Source organism: Mytilus trossulus, chromosome 5 (assembly GCF_036588685.1).
Source record: "Mytilus trossulus isolate FHL-02 chromosome 5, PNRI_Mtr1.1.1.hap1, whole genome shotgun sequence".
Taxonomy (NCBI): domain Eukaryota; kingdom Metazoa; phylum Mollusca; class Bivalvia; order Mytilida; family Mytilidae; genus Mytilus; species Mytilus trossulus.
This window is the reverse complement of record NC_086377.1, coordinates 87,960,105-87,978,154: the sequence shown is the minus strand read 5'-3', so window position 1 is coordinate 87,978,154 and position 18,050 is coordinate 87,960,105. Positions and strand designations below refer to the sequence as shown.

Below are 18,050 nucleotides of genomic sequence, written 5' to 3'. Positions count from 1 at the left end.
AAATATTACAAGTACAATACCAATGGCAAATCAACCATTAGCGTGTATTAACAAATGTCAAACAATTTGAGTTGCAACTTAGACGCACAGGCAATTCATCTATAAAGATATGTTTTTGATTAAAAAATTGCTTGATTCTAAAGTTTAATGAAAAATTGTCTAAGACGGGAAGTGAACAAAATGATTTGTTGCCATTGAAAATAAGGGAATAATGCTATGACATGTTGATTTAAAAAAAAAATTCTTGTTTCTAGCTGTATGTTGTTAAAGGGAAGAGGCTGTTATTTAATACATTCGAAGGGAATCGGTTTGTCCCCCCCCCCCCCCAAAGGCCCAAAAACATAAATGGTATGTGCTTTCCTAAGTTTATCAATTATCTATTTATCATTCTCTTATTTTAGAAATGTCTAGTGATTTCAGTTGGATAATAAAAAGGCAATACGGCGATAACCGGGGACCAGAAAAAACCAAATCGGTGATAAGATTAATCAAAAGTTTGGAAGTTACAACATTTCCAGACAGAATTTTCTTCGATCTTCCTGAACAAATCTTATGCCTGTTCATCGCACTTCTCAGTGAAGATAACTGTTACTTTGTAAATAATACATTCACACACGCATTAATTCAATCTTTGACAGAAACAAAAAGTAAGATATTTCTCGACGTTGCTCAGGAAACAATGTTAAAGACGGAAAAGGTGCTTGATTTTGATATGTTTATTCCAGACAGATATTTCATGTTGAGGACATTGGTAGGATGGACGCTTCCACCTGATCCCGAGGATTCTGATTAAGTTGTCGACGTCCTCTCTCAAGCTGGCACATTTTTAGTATTTTCATCGTTATGTTAGTACCTCTCAGAGCAGACATCAATTATGTTTAATGTCGTTTATTGAAGTGTGATTAATGTAAAATAAAGAAGATATCTTTAATCTTAGTTCTATGAAACTGTCCTTATTAATGCAACCTTTGAACAGCTTATATACTAGTATAGCAATTCAAAATTTACTGTTGAGAATATATACAAAAGTTTTTTTTCTTTCTCTTTTTCTAAAGATATCTCCCATGACAGACTATACAAGCTTATCAAGTGAACAAGGAGATGTCCAACGTATCCTTTACGACAAGTTCAATATTGAAGATACATGTAGTTTCAATTTAATAACAACAAACTTAACGAATGTCTAAAACAGAGCTAACTCGATTTCTCAAACAAACACATGATCAGTGTTACATTCAGCCTACATTGGTTTTATTTCTTGAAGAAGTTTCATTGTCGCCATCAATTTATTGAACATAACACAGTGAGTGTCTCCAAGCTAATAGGGTTCTTATGTTATTTGTAATGTATGTACCGACTTTAAATAAAATTTCTATGCCTATGTCTATGTCTATGTCTTTGTCTAGGAGGCCCATTTTCCAAATTTTTCCCGTTGTATCACCGGATTTAACTAATGGGTGATACTACGAATGGCGTATGCGGAGCAGAATTTGCTTACACTTCTGAAAAAAAAACCGGAAATAACTCCCGGTTTTTATAAAAGTTCATTTGACCTATTAAGCTTTAGTTTTTGTTTTTCTGTTTGAATGTTCACATGGTTTGTGTATGTCGTGTTCTTTATTTGGTATGTCTTTCCATGAGGTTCTATAAACACATGTATTGTCTGATTACGATATGAAAAGGGTTCAATCACTTAATTATAACACCATTATTCTCAATAGCTGTTACCTTATGAAGATTCAGCATATACTCTTTTGCAGTTTAATACGTTGGTTTTTACTATTTATCTAGTCACGCATCTTATACAGTGAAGTGGGTTTTTTTTGTGTTCAGTTAACTATTTGATAAAACTTCCTTAACAAGCAAAAAGAACATGAGTTGCTTAGAGAGTTATTTTATGGCGGCTTTTCCAATGGAGAAATATCAAACATTTTGCGGTGCAAATATGAAATGCGACTGAGGTACAAGTGTAAATATACTGAGTAAAAAAAGTTTAGCGACACATTTGACCACATTACAATATTCCTTAAATGAAAAATGGAGAACAAATTTAGTCATTTGTTTAAGTGTCTACCATAAACTTCGTTTACATAGCAAAATCATTTCTTCTTTGTCAATAAAACGTTAAAAACGTGGCTTGAAAAACACCGTTGTCAAATATTCCATACTGATTTTTTTGGGTGCCATTAGTAAGACCAAAATAATGTTTTTGAAATCGTTAGATGACCAGTTTTGCTTTTCCAGAAAGTTTTTACAGTCAAGGTTTGTCAAAACATGAACACCATCACATTTTTAACATATCCCCTTTTTCACTGTTTTTTTTTTTCGTGAACCAAATTTGTGCATTCTGAACACAAAAACCACAAAAATTGAACAAATGTAAAGTGTAAATGTAATGTGCTTAAGCAATATTCGTATTGTGATTTCATTATATTTAGAATATAAAAAATGAAAACTGTCTTTAATTTATACACTTTAATGTTCCTTAACATTTTAGACTCGAAGTATCCATGTAATTTCTACCCCTTTTTGAATGTCATGTTGTTACATTGAAAATAACTTTGGTATTTTTTTAATTGTCTAAGTTATGAACAATAAATACCTAGTGTACAATGTTTTTCAATTACATATTTTCATTACCAAATATGATTATACTTTCCCATTAGGTTTTTTCGTATGATCTGCGTATATCTTGTGGTATTAAGTATTACATTGATGTCACCGAAAATACTTTTGTTTAACAAATACGGAATTTGTTAATATCTTTTAATATACATGTGTTTCTGGATTCAGCACAAGATAAATACAGCGTCTTTTAAGAGCAATGGGATTGAAAAGAAGGTGTTCACAGATACCTATAAATGATGCTATTCAAGCAATAACTGTGAGTACTAATCTTAAACGCTACATCAATAAGTCTAATACAGTGATATTTCTCTGGCAACGGTACCGTTGAATAAATATGAGGCTATGCTCAGCATCTGGCAAATGATGACAATCAAAAACAAATCTAATAAGTTCACAAGTACCATGGTATCGCTCATCTGATTTAACTGTTAATTTTTCTATTAAGGATTAACTGATTTGCACAATCGGTAAAAATCAGCAAATCAGTAATTTTATAGAAAAAAACATCTTTTAAAACACTGTCTACCATGTTTTAACTGCAGCAATATTGGCGAATGGGAAAACCGAGCGCTACTTATGAGACTCCTCGTGTTGTTATTGACTATGTGATAATCTTCATTTTTAATGATTTTATAATTATCAGGGCATTTCTATTTAATGTGTATGTGATTACGAAGGGTATTCTGATTGTTTGATTACCAATTACCAGGGAAAACATTTCATGATTATGTGATTACATTTGTAACTGAGTCAAAAGATAGCGAGTATGTCATTACCCGGTACCTCCTATGAGGGGTCTCATTTTTCAATATTTAAACCATGTTTCAATAACATCGGTATAGTGGTTTCACAGGAGATGACTAAATGTATAAGTTTCCGGGCGACGGACGCCGAATAATGGCAATAGGTCATATGGACCGTTTATATGTAAAATACCGCCTGTCTCGATTCACATCATTTTTAATATATGAAATCATCAGCAAATAGGCTAACAAAAGAAACGCAGCTTTTTTTTTAAATCTTATTAAACATCTTTGTTTGTATATATCTGCAGACAGAGCAAATGAGTAGTGGAAATTGCTTAGGATACAGAGCTATGACAAAGCGGTTACTTTCTAAACATGGATTACGTATACCAAGGTAAACAAAAAATGTACATAAAATCAGGTATGCGTCTGTATGTTTTTATTTCCTTATTCACATGCCTTAACTTTTCAACATTAATTAAATTATTTGTGGCCTCTTAATATTCAGATGTATCTAATTATTTATTTTCATCATGAAATTATATCTTGACCCTTTAATGATTTTTTTAATAATTATTTTTATTACTAGCTACATGTACTTTTTTAAAAGAAACTGTGTTAATATTGCCATCTTTTGAGTCCTTTCTTTAAATTCCATTTATTATCCAGGGACACGGTTGCACATTTGCAGAAAATCATCGCCCCGGAAGGAGTAAATGATAGAAAGCACCATAGATTTACGAGACGTTCTTATATAAACAAGGGCCCAAATTACTTATTACACATAGATGGTTACGACAAGATAAAACCTTATGGATTTGCCATTCACGGAGCGATATGTGGGTCAGTTTCAGTTATTTTATAGCACCAATTATAGTTACATGTTTAAAAATATGCTAAACAAGTGTGGGATAATTATACATATATATTAAATTTGCAGTTCTAATGTTGTTGGGTTGATTTTCTCACCTACTATATACATGCATATATATTTATTAACAGCCCTGTATAACCGATGTTTCTGCTATCCAACGGAAATTATATATTGTGAGATTGTCACTGTTTCAGTATCAATATATTTATACTGCAACCTTTCTATTTGAGCAGTCAAAATGCATTGACTATATAATTACATGTGATAAACAGTCACAAATATTTGAAGACGATATCAATTTTTAACTTTGCTGTGTTACGCGAGGGCTTATGTGTTACGGGGATTTCCTCGATATGGTAAAGCTGCATATACCTGAAATTACTTTCTAAACATTTATAGGTGTCATATTGGTTTCTATGCTTAACGCCAGTGAAGATTTCTTATTTAAAGGAATCAAACAAGAAGTCCACTTTTCAAGGCATAGACTTCTAAATTTAAGAATTTGGAACTACGGATATTGATAGTAAAGTGGGAGATAGTTATCCTATAGTGACGCACATGCATGCTCTCACTACATTTTGCAATTGTTTGTTAGTTTCAGCTGTACACATATGTATTCGCTACCCCTATTATTAGACTTGAGATTTATTACATCTTTTAACAACATGTACAATTAAGCAATTGTGTAAAAATAAAAAAAAACCACAACAACAAACAAATAACAAGCAAAACAAACATAAATATACATCAATCATTCAAGTTATGCAGCTTTCGATTCCACTCTCCTCAGTGCGTGTAAAGTGAAGTTTTAATAAAAGGGGCCATTAGTTGCAAAACACTTGACGAAGACAGATTTTTTGTCAATAAAATGTTAACAGCCATATCAATTAAATTTGGTATTATATCTTTTAGTTGTGCTAAAAGATCGTTAATGAAGTTTAAGACATGATAATGAATAACTGTTTTTGTCATTTCAGATATTCTAGAAGAATTCTTTGGCTACAAGTTGGAAGAACAAATAATAATCCTAAAGTTGTAGCAGGATTTTTTCTACAATGTCTCCGAGAAATAAAAGGTATGGCACTTTATTTATTTTTGATATAATAGTAATCCTTTGAAACCACGTTCTTTGACACTTGATTATCAGCACGACGCATATGACATTTATAGCTAAAGTGATTAAAAAGGGATCAGGCGTACATGGTTCACATGACAATCGATCATATGTTGTCAGCTGCAATGCATTACAAGTCGCTTCTTAAAAATGCCATAGGTCAGAGGTCGCTTTTAAGTGGGTCTTAATTCATTTGATTATTCAAGAATTAGAGTTCAGAGATCGCAAGTAGTGATTTAATCCAAGCTTAGTTGGTTGTCGAAAGTCGCCTCCTGCGATGCCCTTAGTCGCAGGTCGGATTTGACTCTCCCGAAGCCTAACTATAATTATCTTTTTGAATTTAAATTGGTAAATCAAATCTACCGATATGTCGTGTTCACATATTTACCTTTCCATTTTGAAATCCAATTAAGAAGACGACTTAACGGTAACGCACGATACGCTCACAGTCATGGACATTGTTCGTGTTGTTCTGATATGTATGTCAAAAGAAGGGTAACACACCTTCATGTATTTCATCAGGATTTTTTGTATATTCATGATGGTTTATGTTTTCTTTTATTTTGCATGCTCACAATTTCGATTTGTTCATTGTACCTTGAACTGAGGTTTCTTGTTACTCTTTTATTTCTTACCTTTACCTAATGATAAAGAACTTGATGGCCTAAATAGAATAGTGTGTATTTACCTTGCAGGAGGAACCCCAATTTCGATTCAATATATATTGCTCTTTATTTTTATTCTTATCTTTTTTTTTGTTAGTCGAGTTAGACAGTTGTTTGGTATCAACTACAGCTTCTTTTTTTCTCTTGATTTAGTTCATATTTTTTAACTCACCTGAACAACAGCGTTTGCCTTCACAAGTCTTCTGTAAGTCCGTTGTCTTCAGTCCGTTGCCTGTTAACTTTTACGAAAATCCTTTCAAATCTATACTGAGTTAATTTTGTTTTCTAATTTAAATAGTACTTAGTTTTTTGATTACATCTGCCATCCAAAATGGCCGCCAGCGCTTAGAATATGCGTGTAATGGCTAAAATCTGAAGATCAGAAAGTAAAAATTAGAAAAACAAGCTCTACCTACTGACTATTTTGACAAAAATTGTCAGACAACTTTTTATTGAGTATTGCCCTTAAATGACGTTTTTTATCATTTTGTATGTTTTTGGTTATAATCTTGAGGTATATTATATAGATTTTTAAAAAGCAACATGATCAGCAAAACACAATCTACAAATAAGTCAGTAGGCCTGAAATCATCAGTTTACTCCTTACAGAATTGATTGTACTTTGATGGCGATTCATTACAATTGTTTGCAATTTTTGGCGGAAACTGTAGAAGATAAAGAAAGAAAAAACGCAGTAGTGACCAGCAAAATGATTTATTATAGTAAAATTTTGAACGCTCCTTCTTATATGCAAAGTTGCAAATTGGATGCATTATAATAAAATCTGAATGTTCATCCATTAGGTGTTCCACGTTGTGTTCGAACTGATAGAGGAACGGAAAATTCTGAAATCGCCAAATGGCAAATGGCATTTCGATGGAATCATCAAGACGATATGGCAGGAGAACACAGTTTTCTGATGGGATCATCACCAGCTAATCAGGTACATGTTATGTTTGAAACTGATTAAAATAATACTACAAATGTGTCAGAAGAAATCATTTTTCTTTCTTCAAAAGACAAGTATTTTTTGTACGTATAGTATGTTTATATAATCATATAATAATGCTCAACTTAATCATACAGATCAAAATTGTTTGGATTGTAAGGGTTTTCTATGGCAAGCCGTTCTCGTCGAAACTATGTTTAAACACTTTTTCGAAAAATTTACACACTGAGAATAAAAAAAAAAAGACACACTGACATTTAAAAAACCTAACAACACACACTGAGCAATAGGAAATTTCATACCGAGATTTTAAAATTACACACTGAGATTTAAAAAAAATGCTTCAATTTTTTTAATGGTTTTGTTTAACCAATAACAGATTATAAAACTCATCATTATCGAAACGTTACAAGTAATTTGCCATATTGTTGTAAAACGAGAAAAATAATTAATTAACAAAAGTTTTACCAGAAATTTTAAACTGACATTGCCATGTATTATATTGGCAGAGAATCGAGCGATGGTGGTTATCAAATAGGCAAGGCGGCGGCCAATTCTGGATTGCTTTTATGAAAGATCTTCAGGATACTGGGATATTTTCAAGTGCAAACCACTTACAAGTGTAAGGTTAACAGTTTGTTAATGACTTTGAACCATAGTGAATATTTTTAAAAAAAAACCACACACACACACACCAAACCACCAGAGAAGAATTGTTATAAGAGTACGAAATATTGTCATATAAAAAAATTCTTATAGGAGTTCTTTGCTAAATACAACAACACAAGAAACCAAACAAACATCCTTCTAAACTTACTGCACCTTTGAATATAGATTTATTCGTAAGGGTTATTATTATGATATGGTTGTCAAATCTTTACCATTTGTATTTGTAGGACGGAACATTGATTCCCTTTAAGTTTCCTTGATACATTCCTAATTCCTTGTTCATATTTTTCATATAACCGTTTACTTTAGGTTACTGCCTGTTAATATTACGGTCTCTCTCGGGGAATCCTGAACTTTATAAATTGTTTATGACGCTATGGTATGAAATCACCTGAAGTATTATAGCTGACGTTCTAGTCTAAGAGGTCTTATATCATGTATATAGCTGTTACTTAACAGTGAGCATTCTAAGTATGCGACACCTTTTTATTACATAAGTTCGATTTTATATGTTTTAAGTTGAAGTGCTGACCTTTAATATTTAACCCCGCCGCGTACAATACGTGCCTGTCCAAATCCAGGAACCTGTATTTTCAGTGGTTGTATAATTTTATTTGTTGTCTGCTTTTTCTGTTGATACTTTGTTTGTTCTGGTATTTAAGGTAAATGAAATTGAATGTTTGATATTTAGTTCGGGGGCATTTATTTCTTGTTGTGTGTTGTGGTATGTTGCTCACTGCTGAAGGCCATACGAAGACCTCTATATGTTGGTATTGTTTGCAATGTTATATAGCAATGGTGTAAGGTTGTCTCATTGATGCATACCATTTCTTTTTCAAACATGCAAACAAAACAAATAATGGCTCCAAGGAGCCCGAATCAATCATCTATTAATGATAATGAAAACCGTTTTAAATCAGGGATACAAAAAAAAAAAAAAAAATCACAAATCTTTCCCGACCAGTACACAGTATATTTTTGAAGATAATAGAAAAAAAAAACATTAATAGTTTCATCACAATTTTAACGTGTTCAATGATATGTGTTTCCTGGTAACAGTTACCTTCTTCATGTATAATTTCTAGTTAACAGGCAAAAGTGCAAACAAAAGTATGAAAATTGTCTTTTAAGGGCCATTAACACTAAGTGGAGCTATATTAAATTTTGGTGCAAGTGATTCACCTTGTCAGATTTTCTGTATTTAGTACTTTATTTTTTTATTACTAGGTAATTATGTTCTTTGTTGATGAAACAATTGATATACGCAGATACCGTAAAGATCAATAACGTTTTGTTTAATTGTCTTATTGAAGATATACGGGCGACAGAAACTGATAGCAAAACCTCATAATTGACGTCTTTGTAAACCAAGAATAAAAGTTAATTCCCGTGAATGTATCAGTTCAATGTTAGTTGATTGACCATCAACATATATATTCATAATTGTTGGATTTATGTGTATTAGCAAAGATATTACAATTAAGATTCACACACTTAAGTTACAAAACATTTTGTCATTGCCTTTACTAAGGGTACTTCCTTCAAGACGCAATAACGTTATTTTATAACTATCATATGTTGCAGGTCTCTATAAACATGTTAAAGGGGGTCAATTATTTTATTCGATTTCTAAAGAATTTTGAAGGTCGCAAGTCGAAAAAACCGCTCTTACAGGTCGAAAGTAGACTCCTGGTATACTAAAAGTTGCAGGTCGTATTTATCCTACTTGAGCCTCTTAAAATTCCTAAGGAGATAACCGATAAGTTACATTAATAATATATTCAACCTAACTTGGCAGTGAACATAAAACCAAACTAGACTCAGTATATTACATAATAATCTTGTCCATGTGCATCAGCCACGAGGAGGACTAGATAATATTTCTTTTTGAATATTAGTTTATACATGTATTGTAAAGCTTTTAAATATTCATATCTATGTTTATTTGCTTGAGTATCCTTTAAGCACATGCCCTTTGTAACTCCTGCATTTGGACACTACAGTTTTTGTTCATATGCATCAGCCACGAGGAGGACTTAACTCATAAAAGCTGATTTCATAATGGATGTGATGCTGCTTCTCCTGCATGGTCAACAAACACAAAACATTTTGGTTTTACATATGGCTATATATTAAGTCATATTGTATTTCATGTTTGAGCTGTGTTTTTTTCCATTTGTATTAACTGTATTGTAATTGTTTAATATAAAAAAATCACTTTACTGATTATGCCCATGATCATGGATCCTATTGGAGCTAAAATTTATCTTATCTTATCTATTATGTATGTTTTCAAATATTTTTGGATTAAGTAACAGAAGATTTATGATTTCCATAAAACATAACTGCTGAATATTTACTCTCAAACAGGTGCAGTTGATTACAAAACAGAAATATCTGTACAAGACATCGACGAAGCGATGCAGTACTGTGAATTCCCAAGACCGAGTGGATGTTTGGAAGAATTCGATCAGATCTGCACTAATCTAATGCAGCAACATGCAAAAAGTTATCCAAATGATCCTTATGAGGCATTAGACTTATACAATTGGTTGCTTGCCACTGTAATTGTGTAAAAAATGTAATAAAAATGAAATATAACAGTTGCTTTATACATAAACTACCAGAGGGAAAATAATTAGTGTACCAAATTTACAACGTAAAAGTTTTACAATTCAGGGATCACATAATGCCTACTTTAGATGCCTTATTTCGCTCATTACTTAAGTTTGTATTATAATATCTGATATTGATAAAGTGACAATAGCTACGGTTTTCCAGGAAAAGAAGTGTGCATTTTGTATATAAAATACAAAAGGACGATATGTTAATGCCCAAAATAGCGTTATCGTCATGAAAATCAATTTTTTATTTGTGTAATCCAGCCTCGCCCATATCAACATAAATAAGACTAACCGAATGGATATGCATGCTCAGATCGGTGCCAAGGAATTATATAAAAACCTATGAAATGTATTAACACATGGATTTTAACAACAGTGTCTTGCCGTTAGTTTGTCCCGTCTGAATTGTTTCACATAAGTAATTTTTTGGGGCCATTTATAGCTTACATTGCGGTGTGAGTCAAGGCTCCACATTGAAGGCCGCACTGTGACCTATAATTGTTTATATTCACTGCTTTGGGTCTTGAATGGAGAGTTGTCTCATTGGCAATCATACCACATCTTTTTGTGTTTATATGGACACACGGAAATGTGTCGCCTGTTCTTGTGTTCTCAATTGAATTTATGTTGATAGTAAAAAAAAAGAAGTTTTTCCACAAGCATTACATTAAATTCAATGTACACAAGTTCAAGGTGAAATAAACCCTTTCACACAGACATGTAGGCCATACAATCATTCAAAACTCCAAATTCAGTAAGCCTATTGCTAAAAGTATTTCAGAAACAAACCTCATCAAAAATATTGAACCATGAAAATGAGGTCAAGTTCAGATGATTACTGCCAGACCGACATGTACAACTTATATTACCATTCCATACACCAAATATAATTGACCAAATACTTATAATATCCGAGAAATAGACCAAAACACAAAAACTTAACTTTGACCACTGAAGCAGATATAGAAGACCTAATGCTTATTGTATCCGAGATATGGACTTGACCACGAAAACTTAACCTTGTTCACTGATCCATGAAATGAGGTTGAGGTCTAGTGAAAACTCTTACAGTCATGAGGACCTTGCAAGGTATGCATATACCAAATATAGCTATCCTATTACTTAATAAGAGAGAAGTTAACATAACAAAAAATCTTAACTTTCTTTTCAATTAGTCTCTGAACCATGAAAATAAGGTCAAGGACATTGGTCATAAGACAGACGGAAAGTTTGTAACATAAAGCATCTATATACAAAGTATGAAGCACCCAAGTCTTCTACCTTTTGAAATACTAAGCTTTTTAAGTCAAAAGCTAACGCCGCCTTTGCTGCTGCCTTCGCCGCAGGATCACTATCCATAAGTCTCGCTTTCTGCTACAGAAGTTGCAGGCGAGACAAAAACATTGGGTTGTCCAATTTGTCTGAAAATTTCATGACAGATAATTCTTGACCTGTTAATCACTTTAACCAGTTATATTTTTGCTCTAACTGTTTTAGTTTTTGATATATAAGCCAAAATCTGCATTTGACCCCTATGATCTATTTTTAGCAAAGGCGGCCATGTTTGTTGATGGATCAAATCTTCAGATAAAATTTATAAATTAAATACCCTAAGGAACATTCACTTAAAGTTGGAAGTATTTGGCCCAGTAGTTTCAACGGAGACGATTCTTTAAATAGTTTATGAGGACGATGAAAACGACGGACAATGACAGATGCCATGTGATGGCATAAACTCACGTCATTTGATCAAGGTGAGCTAAACATGAGAGAAAATAGGGTAATAGAACACGAAAACCAAGAAGCCAGCTGGGCCAAAAGGCCATGTGAGCTTAATTTTGTCCCAAAAATCAGCCACATGACACTTGATCCTGGCTTGGGACAGGCACACTTTGGACAGGAACATAAATATATGGCAGAGTGTTGTTTAAGTAGTTTTAACTTCACGATGGGATGTTGTCTCCTTGACATTACTGTCCTTTTTCATACTTTAACAAGTATGTTTGATGCTTTTGTAAACTTTCTTGCTCTTCTGAATTATTTTCCAATACATGTACATATAAGTGATCTCTCAAACACTGAAAACCTTGTTAGCTGAACTATTAAGCTGTTAAAGATGCCAACATAAAACATCATGCAATCTGTACATATCTTTTTGAACAGTTGCTTAATAAATTGACTCCAGATAGTAGTATGTAGATCTGATATACAAATTATGGTAAAACTAGAGCTATAATTTTATTTTTTATAAGTCAGGAGCCTCTTGTAACTCAGGGGTTGTCTTTTGTTGGTGTATAGTTCATAGGTGTTTTTCGTTTATTGCTTTGACAGTTAGACAGTTGGTTTTCATGTTAGAATTGTTTTACACTGGTCATTTTGGGGGTCCTTTATAGCTTGCTGTTTGGTGTGTGCAAAGGCTACATGTTGAAGGCCATACTGTTACCTATATTTGATTACTTTAACTATATTGTGTCTTAGATAGATGTCTCATTGGCACTCATACCACATCTTCTTATTTATACTGTAAGGGGACCTCACTAACAAACTCACTTTTTTCACTTATGTCCAATTAACTCCCCTAAATTCAGTCTGACCATCAAATTATTTCTTCATGCACATTTTCATATTGTGGGTTCCCTTGGTTTGGAGTTTCATTGAATTTTTTTTCATAGGTTTTTATTAGAAGTGTTTAGACACTATGAAAAAACACACAAGTAGAATTATCTCCACTTAATTAAGTCTTACTGAAAAGATATTTCCTCATGCACATCCTCATTTGGTGAGCTACCACTATGTGAAAGTTTCATCAAAATCCATTTGCAGGTTTAGGAGGAGTTGCACTTACAAGATAATTGACAGACACAGAGACAGACAGACAGGGTGATTCCTATATATGCCCCAAATACTAGTTTAAGGGGTATAAGAAGAAGGATGTTTTGTTAAACAGCCAAATTTATTGACATGAAAACACATGAAACTACAAAAAAGCAAAAACAATATTTATGTCCACTTAAACTGAAAACAGTTGTATTTTCTTTGGCATTTCAGACAGTTTTTTCATTTCCCTTTAAAAAATGTTGTGACATCAATGATATAAAAGTAAATCAGTATTACATAAAATAATATAAGCTGCAATCATAACTAAAATTTAAGTAACATCATAAAAATGGATGACAATGTCTGAATAAATACAATACCCTGTCAATCTTAACAACTGAAGTATAAATATTTAAATTGATTTTTTTCAGTCACTGTGGTACCTATTGCTATTGAAGGCAATATTACAAGTTTTACATTTTTTGGCAAACCTTTTGCATCAAATGATGTCTCTAACCCAAACTAATTAATTTATTCCAGTACAATTTTGGCTCTACACCCATGGAATTTTGGTTTTGGTTGAGGATGTCCCTGTTATACATTTAAGAAAAATACTACAACAATATAAAATGTGTCAAAAGTGCATTATTTAAGTCAAATTTAAACATTTATGATTTAGTCACATGTTAGAAAATATGTCAAAATGTTGTTAAAATCATTGAAAATTGAAAAAGACAGAAGCCTATACCTTAAAGCAGATAAATTTTGTAAAATCAAGGGTTTTAATATTCATCAGAATATAAATGATTTACATATGAAGCACTTTTTTGGATAAATCTTTATTAGCTACTTTAATGGCCAAACGTAGGTAAACAAAGAAGTAGTAAGACACTAGATGGCATGATGGTAATGTATACGTATTAAGGAAAAAAAAAAATTATCCAAATTACACTTCAGATCAAAATTGATAAAGAACTGTCTAGTATACAATTTTTTAAAACCATTTACAATTGATGTGCTATAGAAAGCTATCTCATCAACACATATTCCAGTATCAAAAACTAAATAAAAAAACAGAGTTCCAATGTCCCTGGCACATATTTCATCTATCAAAGGTTATATAGTCCAAGGGCATAACTCTTTTGAGAAAGGCAATCAGCACCCATTTTAGAACTTGTCCGAGAAATTGCTGATATTAAACTGTAGTGTAAGTTTCATGAAAACGCTAACAAGACTGGACGGATGGACGAACGGGCGCACAGTATTTCTATGTCCCCGCAAGGTGTGGCACGGGGGACAAAAATGCTTAAATTTAGAAAAAGACCGTTAAGCCTAATAAAATCAGTTAATAAAGTGGTAGGGCTGATTACCATGTTGCCCAACCACTTTATTATATCATCAGAACATTAATATAGATATGAAACCCTTGAATTTACAGAATTTATTTGCTTTGGGGAATGGGCTATTGTCTTTTTTACGTTTATCCCGTACCCTTTCTCAATCAATTGATAAAACATACATTTTTTTTAGATAATTTGCATATTGATGTATGCAAAATAACAAATTTGAAGCAAAAAATTTAGTATTTTTGGATGATTTTTATGTGCATCACAATCATTTGCACATGAGGGATTCTACACAGAAATATCTTACTGACAACAAAAAAATAATATTATTTTCCTAAATAATATTAAGATTCAACACCAAACATAGACTATACAACACAAGGAAAGTTGAAACATTTGATTCTCATATGATAGCGATCATATGGGAATCATATAAAAAGGGCATCATGAGAATCATATGTAAGTGTTCATAGGAAAATTATATGATTCTCGAATGAGAATCATATGAAAATGCTCTCCTATGATATTCATGTTTGCTATCATATGATAATTATATAAAAAGGGCATCATGTGAGAATCATCTGTGGCAAGTTTGCCTGTGTATTAAGGTAGAGCAGGACATTACGTCACGTGATGTTTTGATTTGTCACGTGATTGTCATGGTAAATATAGAACCGGAACCGCGTCTGCCAAACTCCGGCGGTAAACAACAAACATGGCAGACGACAAGTATTCTAAACGTGTTCGTGGAAAGATGGCTAGTAAAGGAAGAAGTAAAAAGGCGGACCGTATGAGAAATATGAATAGAGAGGAAACAGTACGAGGTGAAGACCATGCTTACGGCGCTGTTTTTGTAGAAGGACCTATTGTAAATGCAACTGATTTGGAAGTTGGGGAAAATGTTGAACTGGGATCCTCCAAACCTTGGTTCCAAGGAAGACGGGTTGTTGAGCTAGATGTGCTGGCCAGGTCCATGAACTGTGAGAAATGCAGTTCGTGGCTCCGATTATCTGACATACAAGATGAGGTGATTTATGGGATGGCTAGTTTTTTATATATCTCGTGTCCAAGCAGTGCTTGTCAACACATCAGTCTGGTACCAACGGGGAAGAAGAGCAACGGCAAAGGCTTTGATATCAACTACAAAGTTTGTTTAGGTAATTTATATAGAAAAGGAATGCAAATGGTGATTGTTTTCAAGAGACAACTACATAACTATGAACATGGGGAAATATAAAAATAATCAATGTAAACACTTTTCATACAAATTTTTCAGGGGTCCAATTGCAACTATACCACAACTCATGAACTATCAACACCCTGTGTTGCTTTATTTGTACATGTTTCCAAGTTGAGCAATCAGTAACTGGAATATGGATACATGAATTTCTTTCTGTTCATTCAAAACTCCAAATTCAGTAAGCCTATTGCTAAAAGTATTTCAGAAACAAACCTCATCAAAAATATTGAACCATGAAAATGAGGTCAAGTTCAGATGATTACTGCCAGACCGACATGTACAACTTATATTACCATTCCATACACCAAATATAATTGACCAAATACTTATAATATCCGAGAAATAGACCAAAACACAAAAACTTAACTTTGACCACTGAAGCAGATATAGAAGACCTAATGCTTATTGTATCCGAGATATGGACTTGACCACGAAAACTTAACCTTGTTCACTGATCCATGAAATGAGGTTGAGGTCTAGTGAAAACTCTTACAGTCATGAGGACCTTGCAAGGTATGCATATACCAAATATAGCTATCCTATTACTTAATAAGAGAGAAGTTAACATAACAAAAAATCTTAACTTTCTTTTCAATTAGTCTCTGAACCATGAAAATAAGGTCAAGGACATTGGTCATAAGACAGACGGAAAGTTTGTAACATAAAGCATCTATATACAAAGTATGAAGCACCCAAGTCTTCTACCTTTTGAAATACTAAGCTTTTTAAGTCAAAAGCTAACGCCGCCTTTGCTGCTGCCTTCGCCGCAGGATCACTATCCATAAGTCTCGCTTTCTGCTACAGAAGTTGCAGGCGAGACAAAAACATTGGGTTGTCCAATTTGTCTGAAAATTTCATGACAGATAATTCTTGACCTGTTAATCACTTTAACCAGTTATATTTTTGCTCTAACTGTTTTAGTTTTTGATATATAAGCCAAAATCTGCATTTGACCCCTATGATCTATTTTTAGCAAAGGCGGCCATGTTTGTTGATGGATCAAATCTTCAGATAAAATTTATAAATTAAATACCCTAAGGAACATTCACTTAAAGTTGGAAGTATTTGGCCCAGTAGTTTCAACGGAGACGATTCTTTAAATAGTTTATGAGGACGATGAAAACGACGGACAATGACAGATGCCATGTGATGGCATAAACTCACGTCATTTGATCAAGGTGAGCTAAACATGAGAGAAAATAGGGTAATAGAACACGAAAACCAAGAAGCCAGCTGGGCCAAAAGGCCATGTGAGCTTAATTTTGTCCCAAAAATCAGCCACATGACACTTGATCCTGGCTTGGGACAGGCACACTTTGGACAGGAACATAAATATATGGCAGAGTGTTGTTTAAGTAGTTTTAACTTCACGATGGGATGTTGTCTCCTTGACATTACTGTCCTTTTTCATAGTTTAACAAGTATGTTTGATGCTTTTGTAAACTTTCTTGCTCTTCTGAATTATTTTCCAATACATGTACATATAAGTGATCTCTCAAACACTGAAAACCTTGTTAGCTGAACTATTAAGCTGTTAAAGATGCCAACATAAAACATCATGCAATCTGTACATATCTTTTTGAACAGTTGCTTAATAAATTGACTCCAGATAGTAGTATGTAGATCTGATATACAAATTATGGTAAAACTAGAGCTATAATTTTATTTTTTATAAGTCAGGAGCCTCTTGTAACTCAGGGGTTGTCTTTTGTTGGTGTATAGTTCATAGGTGTTTTTCGTTTATTGCTTTGACAGTTAGACAGTTGGTTTTCATGTTAGAATTGTTTTACACTGGTCATTTTGGGGGTCCTTTATAGCTTGCTGTTTGGTGTGTGCAAAGGCTACATGTTGAAGGCCATACTGTTACCTATATTTGATTACTTTAACTATATTGTGTCTTAGATAGATGTCTCATTGGCACTCATACCACATCTTCTTATTTATACTGTAAGGGGACCTCACTAACAAACTCACTTTTTTCACTTATGTCCAATTAACTCCCCTAAATTCAGTCTGACCATCAAATTATTTCTTCATGCACATTTTCATATTGTGGGTTCCCTTGGTTTGGAGTTTCATTGAATTTTTTTTCATAGGTTTTTATTAGAAGTGTTTAGACACTATGAAAAAACACACAAGTAGAATTATCTCCACTTAATTAAGTCTTACTGAAAAGATATTTCCTCATGCACATCCTCATTTGGTGAGCTACCACTATGTGAAAGTTTCATCAAAATCCATTTGCAGGTTTAGGAGGAGTTGCACTTACAAGATAATTGACAGACACAGAGACAGACAGACAGGGTGATTCCTATATATGCCCCAAATACTAGTTTAAGGGGTATAAGAAGAAGGATGTTTTGTTAAACAGCCAAATT

The 18,050-nt window shown here is 33.1% G+C and overlaps 1 protein-coding gene across 1 annotated transcript; it reads left to right on the top strand.

The window, feature by feature from the left end:
• The first annotated feature begins 2,790 nt into the window (after positions 1-2,790).
• On the top strand, positions 2,791-7,602 carry LOC134718422 (uncharacterized). The gene is made up of 6 exons (XM_063580924.1): positions 2,791-2,884; positions 3,683-3,768; positions 4,044-4,217; positions 5,226-5,323; positions 6,831-6,970; positions 7,486-7,602. The coding sequence occupies exons 1-6, from the start codon at positions 2,825-2,827 to the stop codon at positions 7,600-7,602; spliced, it is 675 nt and encodes a 224-aa protein (XP_063436994.1). The 5' UTR covers positions 2,791-2,824.
• The last annotated feature ends 10,448 nt before the right edge of the window (positions 7,603-18,050 follow it).